At 52.1% G+C, this 12,400-nt stretch overlaps 1 protein-coding gene across 1 annotated transcript in view; it reads left to right on the plus strand.

Moving 5' to 3' along the window:
* The window catches only part of OLFML2A (olfactomedin like 2A), an 18,589-nt gene extending 8,587 nt beyond the window's left edge, over positions 1-10,002 (plus strand). The window contains exons 3-7 of the mRNA XM_003785297.3: positions 987-1,196; positions 3,040-3,289; positions 5,090-5,320; positions 7,222-7,407; positions 9,066-10,002. Coding sequence (XP_003785345.1) covers positions 987-1,196; positions 3,040-3,289; positions 5,090-5,320; positions 7,222-7,407; positions 9,066-9,670 — 1,482 coding nt within the window. The 3' untranslated portion in view covers positions 9,671-10,002. The remainder of the gene's footprint in view (positions 1-986; positions 1,197-3,039; positions 3,290-5,089; positions 5,321-7,221; positions 7,408-9,065) is intronic.
* Positions 10,003-12,400: the final 2,398 nt, after the last annotated feature.

Consider the following 12,400-nt stretch of genomic DNA (forward strand, 5'->3'; position numbering starts at 1 on the left):
TCTCACTTTGTTGCCCTCAGTAGAATGCTGTGAACAAAATAGCTCACAGCAATCTCAAACTCTTGTGCTCAAGCAATTCTCTTGCTTCAGCCTCCGGAGTAGCTGGGACCCGCCACAGTGCCCAGCTATTTTTAGAGATACGGTCTTGCTCTGGCTCAAGGTGGTCTTGAACCTGTGACCTCAGGCAATCCACCTGCATTGGCCTTCCAGAGTGCTAGGATTATAGGCATGATCCACTGCACCCGGCCTGGAAGGGAGACATAGTTTTACACCTATTTATATCTTTTTTTTTTTAATCATTTTCATTACTTTATTTTATTTTTTTGCAGTTTTTGTCCAGGGGCTGGGTTTGAACCCGCCATCTCTGGTATATGGGGCTGGCATTCTACTCCTTGAGCCACAGGCACCACCCCTTTTTTTTTTTTTTTTTTTTTTGAAACAGGATCTCACTCTGTTGCCCAGGCTGCATGCTCGAGTCCTGTGGCTCAGTTATAACTCACAGCAACCTTAAACTCCTTGGCTCAAGCGGTCCTCCTGCCTCAGCCTCCTGGGTAGCTGTGGATTACAGGTACACACAACCATGCCCAGCTAATTTTTTTCATTTTATTTATTTATTTTGTAAAGATGGGGTCTTGCTGTATTGCCTAGGCTGGTCTCCAACTCCTGGTCTCAAGTAATATTCTCACCTTGGTCTCTCAAAGTGCTGGGATTACAGGCCACTGCACCTCGCCTCACATTTATATCTTTTACATTTAATACCACGAATCTCTATGATCTATTTTTTATCCCTTCACATTTTAAATTTACAAAGTTGGTGACTACAGGCTCCCTGTGAGCACGCTGTGCTCCACGCATGCTCACAGGTGCCACCTGGCCTGCTCAGGGGCCTGGGCAGCAAGGCCTGATGGCCAAAGCTAGAGTGTCCCTCTGGACTAGGGGTTCAGAAGAAATTGGCTTGGGAAAGACCTAGAATCCCACCCCCACAGAGTGTCAAGGCCAACCTGAGCCGCGAGAACGAGGTGGTGAAGGAGAGTGTGCGTCACCTCAGTGAGCAGCTGAAGCACTACGAGAACCACTCTGCCATCATGATGGGCATCAAGAAGGAACTGTCCAGCCTGGGCCTCCAGCTGCTGCAGAAGGATGCCGCTGCGGCCCCGGCCACCGCCCCAGCCACCAGCCCTGGGAGCAAGGCTCAGGTGAGGGCTCTGACTTCAGGGCTGGGAGTGGCTAGGCTTGAAACACAGTGTGCCTGGACCTCAGCTGCAAGGGCCAGCTCAGGGGGGCTTTAGGGCCGTAGGACGGGGCTGAGAGCTGGCATGGCTGGGCAGTCCCTGGCAGAGTAAGGAACAGAGGTGCCTGCTGTGCGATGAGCACAGTCAGCACAGGTGTAGGGGGTACACCTGGGGATCCAGCAGAGGGAGCTGGTCCCTAAGCCAGGTGTTTGCCAATATTCTCATTTCCAAGGTTCCAAACCAGTAGGGTCACGTTTATGGAGATGACCCTCCCTGCCTGGCCCTGAGAGACCAGATCAGCTGCAGTAAAACTGCTTCTAGCTTCCCCTGCTAGGTGCCACCCGGCCTGCTCAGGGGCCTGGGCAGCAAGGCCTGGTTGGGTCAGGAGAGCAATGCCTCCAGGCCCCCATTCATCCATCCTGAACTGGGGTGGAAAATTCCTGTGCCAAACACCCAGACATTCTGTCTTCAATTTCAGAGCACCAAGTGAGCAGAGGCACCGGCTTGGTCACCTGTGACAGCTAAAATGGATTTGTGCAAATGTAATAAAGGTCCTCCCTTTAGGTAGACAAATTCCAAAAATGGCTCTCCCTCCAAGCAGATACATTAGAGTGAAGAGCCACCTTCGAGTGAACAAGCTGCAAAAGGCCACTTCCTATGCTGGATACACACCAGGGTGTGTGGCTCAGTGGGTGGAGTGCAGATGAGATTTCAAACCCATTCATGCACCTTCCTCCAGTTGTCCGTGGGGCAACAAAAGCCACACCTCTATACACAGTGGCCTTGTTTTTTTGGTGAGCCATGGAAAACCTGGCTTTCTCACAGATGTTATCTGTTAATCTCATAACCACCTAGGAGGGATAACTCCTGCCTGTTTAGCAGATGAGGAGACAGGATGAGGTCACATGGAGAAGGGGTGGCTGAGCTGGGAGTGGCAATTGGGTCTGCATGTCTGCCAAGCCCATCTTCTTCCTCTCTTCCTCTCTAACTCTCTGCCTCTTGTGTTGACATTGTGATAATGGGGCCATTTGTGTCTACAACTGGAACCGCCTAGATACCCCATGGAGGAAGCTTATGCCTTGGGCCACTGGCTTCCTGCTCATTCTGGTGCCAATTCCACAGGCGAGAATGAATTCTGTTTTGGCAGCAGCACAGAAGGTGTCTAGCTGGATACTGTATTTGCCATATCTTCCTGAGCTTCTAACAATGGGTGATATCACAGGCCCTGTGTTCTTGTGCCAAGCCAGCATCAGAGCCATTTAAATAGGAAGTGAAAATAACAAAACTCACAAAACATTAGAAACTGCATGTTTTAGTGGTAGGGTGACCAACCTTCCCATTTTGCCTGGGACTGAAGGACTTCCCAGGATGCAGCACTTTTAGTTCCAGGCACAATGGGATGAGTTGGTTACCCTGCCTAAGATCTTGAGAACTTCTCCCTTGCCCACACACTGAGACAAATGCTTAAGAGGGACCAGGCCAGGAAGCTACCTCCTGAGGGGGCTGACCATTCTAGTTAATCCCTGGGGAGGAGTAGGCAGGGGCTGGGGAGATGGGACGGGAAGCTGACCCATTAGTTTGGGCTTCAAGCTTTCAAGGGTGCTACAGAGTTGAGTAGGGAAACCAAGGCAAACCAGTCATGGATGTAGCTACTGTGGGAGGGTATGGCAAGCTGTGACTTCATGTGCACCTGGCAAGTGAGGCCTGAGCAATATGACCGCTTATAGCTCCCAAATGCTGAGCCCCATGACCTGCCACAGCATACCCTTAACTGTCCCTCTAGTCTAAGACTTCCCTTCTCTCCCAGGACACAGCTGGAGGGAAAGGTAAGGGTACCAACAAATATGGTGGTGTGCAGAAGAGCTTTGTAGACAGGAGCCTCCCAAAACCTCCTAAGGAGAAGCTGCTGAAGGTGGAGAAGCTGAGGAAGGAGAGCAGCAAGGGCAGACTTCCCCAGCCCACAGCCAAGCCCCGGGCCCTGGCCCAGCAGCAGGCAGTGATCCGGGGCTTCACCTACTACAAGGCAGGTGGTCAGGAGGTGACTGAGCCGGTGGCTGGTGAGTCCGAGTGGGATGGGAACCTTAGGGTGGGGCTTGCTGATGGATGCCTGCCTTCTGGGGATCCCCTTGTCTTCTCAGACTGTCCAGATTACAGCCCCACCATTGATAACCTGTTAGGTGTCTTTGCCCATCCACATTCAAGGGAGATAATACCCCACTCATGAGGATATAGAGAATGAAATGGTTGAACTAACAGGAAAGGCACTCAGTTTCTTTCTAGTAGTCAAAGCTGTCTTCCCCTTCATGGAGCTTTTTTTGTCCATTCACAGATTTGCTGAAAGTGCATTGTGTGCCAGGTGACAGGAAACAATGTAAATACAGTCCCTGCCCCGACAGAGTTCACAGTCTAGTGGGTGGGAAAAAGCATACCGATGACCAAGCAGCTGCCACAGGTGGGGCCAGGAGGACATAGGGTTCTGGGAACTGACATGGGGCCTCTTGGGCACCTCTCCTTTCCAGCCTGGCCCCTCCAGCTCCTCTCACTGCTCTATCTCCAAGGAGGAGCTCACAGACTTTTGTATTTTTACCCGCAGCTCCCTGCAGGATCACAGGAAGGGTAACAAAGTAACCAAGAAACAAGAGACAAAAGTTCTCAGATATCCCGAATTTCTGAGCTAGATCCATAGTTTGTGGCTTCCGAATCTCCCTGAGACCTTCCCCCAGATGCCTGCTCTCCTGTGATGTTCCTGAGAGTGTTCGAAACTTACTCCTTCCCTTCTTGGATATCCCTGGCTGCCTCCTCTGGTGAGGCCCTCTTTCCAGCCCATGTCCAAGGTTGCAGGGAAATGGAACAGTTAAGGACCAGTCTCCTTCAAGAGCCCCCTTTTTTTCTTGGCCTCTCAGGGCTCAGGGGCCTCTTTCCCCAGCCTCTGATGCCAGCCCTGGTCCCAAGCACTGCCAGTTCAGCCTGGCCACGACACAGAGCCTCTGACCCCTGGCTGGGGCACTGCCCAAGAACAGCTGCAAGCATCTGACTATGCCAGCAAGGCCTGTGGGAACAAGTGCCCTGCCCTGGCAGGTGGCCGAGGCCAACCCCACAGTGGCTTCCCCTGGCCAGAAGGACTGCCCTCATCCCAGCTAGGGCCCAGGCTTCCAGGGCTGCGCCACAGCAGGGCCTGGCTAAATCCCTCTGCAGAGAGGAAGCCCAGGAGGGAGAACAAAGGAAGAAGTCATTATCTTCAAGTCAAGGGGTCGCTGAGCCTCTCTGGGAGCTGCCCACAGGGTCCCCTCGGGGCCAGATCATCCTGGTAACAACAGCACCATTCTTTTGTCCTAGTGTCACAGTTTTCTGACTACTTTCACACATGCCACTGCATTTGATTCTGGCAGCAACTGCACTTTCCAGGGGAGAGGAATGGAAGTCAGTGTGTAAAATGGGAGCAGGAGTTTCTGCCTTCTAGAATAGGATCTAGGAAATCAAAGGACTGGACACTTAGGAAGGAAGGGGATCTCATATTTGGCACCTCATATTTGCCAGGATCTGTACAAGTGTTTTATGTACTTTTCTCTCTGATACTACCACAGCCTGACCCTGGCCCATTGCTCTCATTTTCAGGGGTGGAAGTGAGCCTAGAGAGGCAGGGGACTTGGATGGGCCCTCTCAGCTGGGGAGGAGTGGACATGGGCTTGATACCCTGACAGTGAGGCCTTTCACTCCCTCGGGGTGTAGGGAGTGCCCTGAGGAGCCCCTCACCATCTCCCCAAGGGATCCAGATCTGCTGAGCTCCCTGTGGGTCTGGGGAGACCCAGGCAGCAGTGGATGCTGCTGGGGGTCAGCACAGGGTCTTCTCTCTGCAGATAATGCCCTCAAGGGCACTTCCTGGCTGGAACAATTGCCAGCCAAGGTGGAGGGCAGGCCATCTGAACCCAACTCTGCAGAGCAGGATGAGGCTGAGCCCAGGTTCTCAAAGGGAGCGGCCTTGGCCCCTGGCACGACCACCTCAGACCCTGCCACCACTACTGCCCTGACTCCCACCACCAGTCCCCTGCCCACTGAGCCACCTTCACGCGCAGAAGTGCCCAGCCCAGGTAAGTAGCTTCACTTGGATTAGCAAACTCAAATTCAGCCCATGGCCTGTCTTTGTACAGCCCTCAAGCTAAGAACATTTTTACATTTTTAAAGGGTCATTAGAAAAAATAAAGAAGATCCTGTGCCTATGGCTCAGTGGGTAGGGAGCCAGCCCCATATACGAAGGGTGGCAGGTTCAAACCTGGCTCCAGTCAAACGGCAACAACAACAACAACAACAAAAATAGCCAGGTGTTGTGGCGGGCGCCTATAGTCCCAGCTACTCCAGAGGCCGAGGCAAGAGAATCACCTAAGCCCAGGAGTTGGAGGTTGCTGTGAGCTGTGATGTCTCAGCACTCTACTGAGGGCAACAAAGTAAGACTCTGTCTCTAAAAATGTAAAAATAAAAAAATAAAGAAGAGACTCTGGAATAGTAGAATTCTGTGTCTTATAGAGCCTCAGACATTTACTATCTGACCCTTTTCAGAAAAAGTGCTTATAAAGCAGGTAGTATTTAACCTAGGTAACCAATGTCCAATTAAAAAAAAAAAGCAGATAGTATTGTCAACAAGTTATTCTTATACTGAAAACAGCCCATCTGTTTTCATTTCTTTATTCCCTCTGTCCTGTCTTTGGTCCTGTTTTTATCTCTGCATTTACAGTTTTGACTTATGTCAAATGGGACCATCCATCCCATTCTTCTGGAGGGCATCTCTGCTGCCTGTGGTGACAAGCCTTCCAAAACCATTCCTTGATTTTGTCCAAGTGCATTCCACTTCTAGGAATCTTTCCTGAAGGATCCGCCAGCAATGTGGACAACAGCTGCCACAGAGGTGGTTGCGTCACAGCACTATTTCTAATGTCAGAAAACTGGAAATAACCTAAGGGCCTGACATGGGAGGACTGGTTAAACAAATTTATGGGGACAGCTGTCTGGTGGCCTGGTAGAACCTTGAAATCACATCATTAAAAGACTGTTTAATGATGTGAGAAATTTCCCAGTAGAGGGAAAAAGAACAGGCTACATAAAACTATATATTCATAAGAGTCGAAGTTTTGTTTGGTTTTTTTTAAGACAGAGTCTCACTATGTTGCCCTTGGTAGAGTACTGTAGCATCACAGCTCACAGCAACCTCAAACTCTTGGGCTTAAGCAATTCTCTTGCCTCAGCTTTCCAAGTAGCTGGGACTATAGGCACCTGCCATAACGCCTGGCCATTTTTTGGTTGTAGTTTTCATTGTTTAGCAGGCCCGGGCTGGGCTCGAACCTCAAGCCTCTTTGTATGTGGCTGGCATCCTACTCACTGAGCTATGGGCGCCAAGCCAAGAATCAAAGTTTTTATAGTGTGCCACATGATGTTTCAATATATGTATACAGTGTGGAATGAACAAATCAAGCTAATTGGCATATGTATTACCTCACATACTTTTTTGTGTGGCGTGAGAACACAAAATCTTAGCAATTTTTAAGTATACAGTAGGTGGTATAGCAAACCTCCTGTCTAACTGAAATTTTGAATACTTTGACTAACATCTCCCCAGGCTGCTCACCCCCTTATAACAACCATTCTACTTTGCTTATACGATTCAACTTCTTTCCTTAATTAGACCCAGGTAAGGTTTTAACCCAACGCCCCTGGTCTATAGGGCCAGGGCTCAGATCCTTGAGCTATGGCGCCCAGTGGATTTCAACATTTTTAGATTCCACAGATAACGGATGATGGAATTTTGAATGCTTTCTATAATGATCAGGCATTGCCTCTACTGTGAGGAAAGGGCTGGGGTGGGGGAGAAGGCCACACGGAAAATAAGAGGAATTTAAGTTCAACCCAAATAATATCCCAAGGACAGTCGCTCTGGCTCATTACTGGCAGGCGTAACGCCAGAGCTGTGCCCCGAAGCTTTGCCTCTTGTTCCCCATAGGCAGGGAGGCGAGCTGCGAAGGCACCCTCCGGGCTGTGGACCCCCCTATGAGGCACCACAGCTACGGGCGCCACGAGGGGGCCTGGATGAAGGACCCTGCCGCCCGGGATGACAGGATCTATGTTACCAACTACTACTATGGAAACAGCCTGGTGGAGTTCCGCAACCTGGAGAACTTCAAGCAAGGTCAGGGACCTCCAAGATGGGGCAGGGTGTGGGCAGCCTAGAGAGGGTCCCCATGGAGCCTGGGCCTTCCCTTCCTTTGCCTGTGGTTTCCTGTGCTGGCCTGGCCAGGCTCCAGAGTGTCAGCCACCCCAAGTAGGGGAGTCTGGGGGTACTAGGCTGGGGGCCTAGCCAGACCCCATGGAACCTCTGTGTGTGGGCATCATGCCAGGCCCTAGAATGAGCAGCAAACAAGAAGGACATGTTCCTGCCCTTGCAAATGTAACCTACTGTCATGGGGAACAATGTTGAATTTCTGCTCTATGAGTGCTTACTACATGCTAATCGCTTATATCTTTGTAAATCTATGAGGTGGGGGGTTGTCACCTGTTTTACAGGTGAGCAAGGCCTCAGACCTTAGAGGAGATACAGCAGGTCTGTTGCAGAGACAAGTTGGAGCTGTCTGTACAGGGAAGGGCAAAATTTTGGCTATCAGATCTGGGGTATGATGGGGGAAGAGGTCAGTTTCGCTTGACCTGCCTTCCAAAATGGGGGCAGGGGGCAAAGACTTAAAGAGACAATGTCAAGCTGGCATTAGAGGGAAAGCTCAGGCTCGGCGCCTGTGGCTCAACCGGCTAAGGCGCCAGCCACGTACACCTAAGGTGGCGGGTTCGAATCCTCAGCCCGGGCCCGCCAAACAACAATGACGGCTGCAACCAAAAAATAGCCGGGCGTTGTGGCGAGCGCCTGTGGTCCCAGCTACCTGGGAGGCGGAGGCAGGAGACTCGCTTGAGCCCAGGAGTTGGAGGTTGCTGTGAGCTGTAATGCCAGGGCACTCTGCCCAGGGGGACAGCTTGAGGCTCTGTCTCAAAAAAAAAAAAAAAAAAAAAGAAAAAAAAAAGGGAAAGCTCAGGGGGCTGTGGAAACCCATCCTGGGATCAGGGAATTCCTGGAAGAGGTGATGCTGAGCTGAGCCCTGGAGGAACAGTCAGAGTAAGCCATGCAGAAGGGAGAGGGAAGGGTGTTGTTGGCAGAAGCCCTAGCATTGCGAAGGCCTGACAATAACTGGAAGCATGGTGGCATGGGGGAAGCAGGGGTGAGAGTGGCTAGGGCAGACTTTGTTTGCACTTGCCCTATAGAGTCCTAGAATATGGCCTAGAACAACTAAAGTCCTTCACTGCCAGCTCAAAGTTGGCCTGCCTTTTGCCTCAAGTGTCTCACAGGCTGGTGGAGGAAGCCAGGGATATTGCCAAGACAAAAGGCTATGGAAGGCTAGAGGAGAGGCCCCTTATCAGGCTGCAGAGGTCAGGGAAGGCTTCCTGGAGGAAGAGACATTGGCTGTAGGATCTGAAAGATAAGCAGACATTCCCCAGGCAGATGTTTGGGGATGGCAGTCCAGACAGAAGGAACAGCAGGGACAAAGCATGGGGCTGACGCCACCCTGTGACTAAACCCTAGCTGTGCCCCACTCCCTGACTGGGCGACCTTGAACCCCCTGAACCTGTTTCTTCATAGGCAAATGGAGTGAAGATAGTACCAGTACTTCCCTCAGGGGACTCATGTAATGAGGTGATAGGCTTGGTGTCAGTTGCTTGCTGGGTCACTCTGGAGCTCTTGGTGGCCTCACAGGACGTGGGGTGGGTTGTTCTGGAGGCTCTGGTGTGACCACGCCCTCCATGCAGGCCGCTGGAGTAACATGTACAAGCTGCCCTACAACTGGATCGGCACGGGCCACGTGGTGTACCAGGGCGCCTTCTACTACAACCGCGCCTTCACCCGGAACATCATCAAGTACGACCTGCGGCAGCGCTTCGTGGCCGCCTGGGCACTGCTGCCCGACGTGGTGTACGAGGACACCACTCCCTGGAAGTGGCGCGGCCACTCAGATATCGACTTCGCCGTGGACGAGAGCGGCCTGTGGGTCATCTACCCCGCCGTGGATGACCGTGACGAGTCTCAGCCCGAAGTGATCGTGCTGAGCCGCCTGGACCCAGGCGACCTCTCCACTCACCGGGAGACCACGTGGAAGACGCGGCTGCGGCGGAATTCCTACGGGAACTGCTTCCTCGTGTGCGGCATCCTGTACGCAGTGGACACGTACAACCAGCGAGAGGGCCAGGTCGCCTACGCCTTCGACACGCACACGGGCACCGATGCCCGACCCGAGCTGCCCTTCCTCAACGAGCACGCCTACACCACCCAGATCGACTACAACCCCAAGGAGCGTGTGCTCTACGCCTGGGACAACGGCCACCAGCTCACTTACACCCTCCACTTCGTGGTCTGAGCTGGGACCTGCCGCAGGGGAGGTGAAGGCTGGAGGAGGGGCTCTCCATGTCAAGCCCTGCAGCCCACCCAATCAGCGAATACCTACTGGGGGCCAGCCCAGGCCGGGGCTCCGCATGGGGGCTACCAGGCCTCTAGCTTCCTCTGTACCCAAGGGGTAGCACTCACTTCCATTCACAGAACATTGTGCCAAGGCTTAAAAGCACTTAGAACCCGTTTAACTTTCCCAGCACCACTCTTGGAGGGAGAGGTCATGAAGTCCGTTCAACAAATGAGGAATCGGCCATTCAGAGGGAGGGTAGCTTGCCTAATGCCTCAGTTGAGCTCAGGCAGAATGAAGACATTTCTCCACGCTCTCTCCCTTCCTCTTCCATCCCCCTTATTGGGATCTGTCTCCTCTCCCAGGGCCACTCCAGACCAGAAGCCTCTGGGGCCAATGTGCTTGTGGTGCATGGATGTCCCAGCTCTGCCTGCCACCCAGACCCTTCTCTGGTTCAGCTTGATGACCCTGGGCTTTGGGCCCCTTGGTCCATGTCCCTGCTTCTTGCCTTTGGCCACCCCCCAATCCCATCCCACCCCACCCCACCCGCTGTCGCTGTCCGGCCACATTCCAAGCCTCTACCGTCACCTAGCCTCTGAACAGAAACCACACCCAGAGAGAAAATACTGGCCCCTGTTCCAAGGCCCCCTCCCTTCTGTCCTCATTTTTATTTTCTCTTATTCTTCATCAGTGCCGTCATCTGTTTCTGCAACAGCAGCTGAGAAGGCAGAAGGCAGCTGCCTGCCAGCAGCAGCTCTACCAGGGTGGGGAGCTGAGCTGAGGCTCCCTCTCCACTCAGGAGCATCAGCCTTGGCCACACACACAGGCCTTGAGTCCCCTTGTTCCCTCCAAAAGCCTTTGTGCCTGGGGTCTGCCTTGCCCTCTCTCTCTGGGCCTTCAAACCCACAACCTACACACACTCAGGGATACCTCCAGGTCTGCCATGAATGAGGCCCTAGGCCCAAGGCCCAAGGCTGGGGTGGTACCAGGATGGAGTCATTTGGTGGGCTGGCCCAGCAGCCTGAGGGGCTGAGAAAGACAGGGCCTGCACAGTCAGGTCCAGGGGCAGCAAGCTGCCTTCTGGTTTTAGGGAAGAGCTAGAGTTTGGAAGCAGGGAAGGGAGGACTGAGGGTCTCCAAATAAGCTTTTCTGGTGTCAGAGATGTTGGAGCAACCCACAACTTGGGGTGGAGGATTGTAGGTAGGTCACCTCCCCTGGGGCTGCCAATGGCTCCCCAGAGCCTCAGACCCAGGCAGCCCAGAGAAGAGGACTTTCCAGCATGCCGCTCATCTGCTTTGTACAGTCTTTTTTTTTTTTTTTGAGACAGAGTCTCACTATGTCGCCCTGGGTAGAATGCTGTGGCCTCACAGCTCACAGCAACCTCAAACTCTCGGGCTTAAGATTCTCTTGCCTCAGCCTCCCAAGTAGCTGGGACTACAGGCGCCTGCCACAATTCCTGGCTATTTTTTGGTTGCAGTTTCTCATTGTTTGGCAGGCCCAGGCCAGGTTCAAACCTGCCAGCCTCAGTGCATGTGGCTGGCACCATAACCACTGTGGTATGGGTGCTAAACCTGCTTTGTACAGTATTTTTAGAGCTAGGAAGAAGTTCTCTAGCCCAATTCCAGTTTCACCAAAGAAAAAATAGATCCAGAAATGTTTAGAGGGGAGCCCAACATCACACAGGGAGCAGGGCACAGCTAATCTTCTAGAAGGGTTTTGTCTATATCCCTTAATCTCCCAGCATGGAGACAGAAGACTACCTGGGACCCAAGCCATCCCAGCACTTACAAAGGAAGGATATTTACTGCTGATCCTCACACAGCCCCATACCCTGTTGCCCTCTTGCTGTCCCCATACCAGCTCCTGGGAATACCCAGTTGCCATGTTAGGAAATTTAGCTGCATAGACAAGAGTATAAGGAAATGGGTTTTGTGCAGAATACATTTTCTTTCAGGCATTGTCCAGTGATTTTGTCTTGTTGAAGCTATAAGTCTTCCCTGATATAAAAGGGAATGGTGACACCCAGACCTGACTCATGGTGGTGAGCTAGGCCGACTGCCACAGGCCCCACTTACAGACTCTTCAGGGGGCTGCAAGGCCCTGTGTTTCCCTTAGCCCTGGGTGTGGGTTTTATAAGACTGTCTTTCATGATATCATAGCCCAGCCATGTGAGAATAAAGAGAAGGCCCTCTTTCTTCATTAGTTAGAGAATAGGGAAAACTAGACTAGGCTGATTTTCAAAAATTAATGGACAAGCAGCACTACATTTTGTGGTTGGTGGTGTCAGCCACAGCCCCAAACATTCACTAGGCCCCTTCTGTTTTCAGGCTCCTGTACATGGGTTAGGTAGTAGGTACAGTTATTTTTCTGATTTTTATACATGTTCACACTGGAGCTCAGAATAGTGAAGTCACTTGTCTCATAGGTGGTTAAGTGACAAGCCAGTTTTCAAAGTCAGGGAATAAAACCATCATCATTAACTGAGCACTCAGCATGTCCCATGCATAACTGCTTGCATCTTCACAACAATGGTAGGTACATATCCTGAATGTGCCCATTTTATAGATGAGGACACCGAGGAGAAGGGACTACCCAGGTTCACATGGCAGCTTAGTCTGTGGCAGGGTTGGGGTTCCAGGCCTGGTTGATGCATGTTCTTTACCAACTGCCTGCCACTCAGTGGCAGCTTTA

The sequence above is a fragment of the Otolemur garnettii genome, unplaced genomic scaffold, assembly GCF_000181295.1.
Source record: "Otolemur garnettii isolate 467f Iridium unplaced genomic scaffold, OtoGar3 scaffold00014, whole genome shotgun sequence".
NCBI classification, from domain to species: Eukaryota; Metazoa; Chordata; class Mammalia; order Primates; family Galagidae; genus Otolemur; species Otolemur garnettii.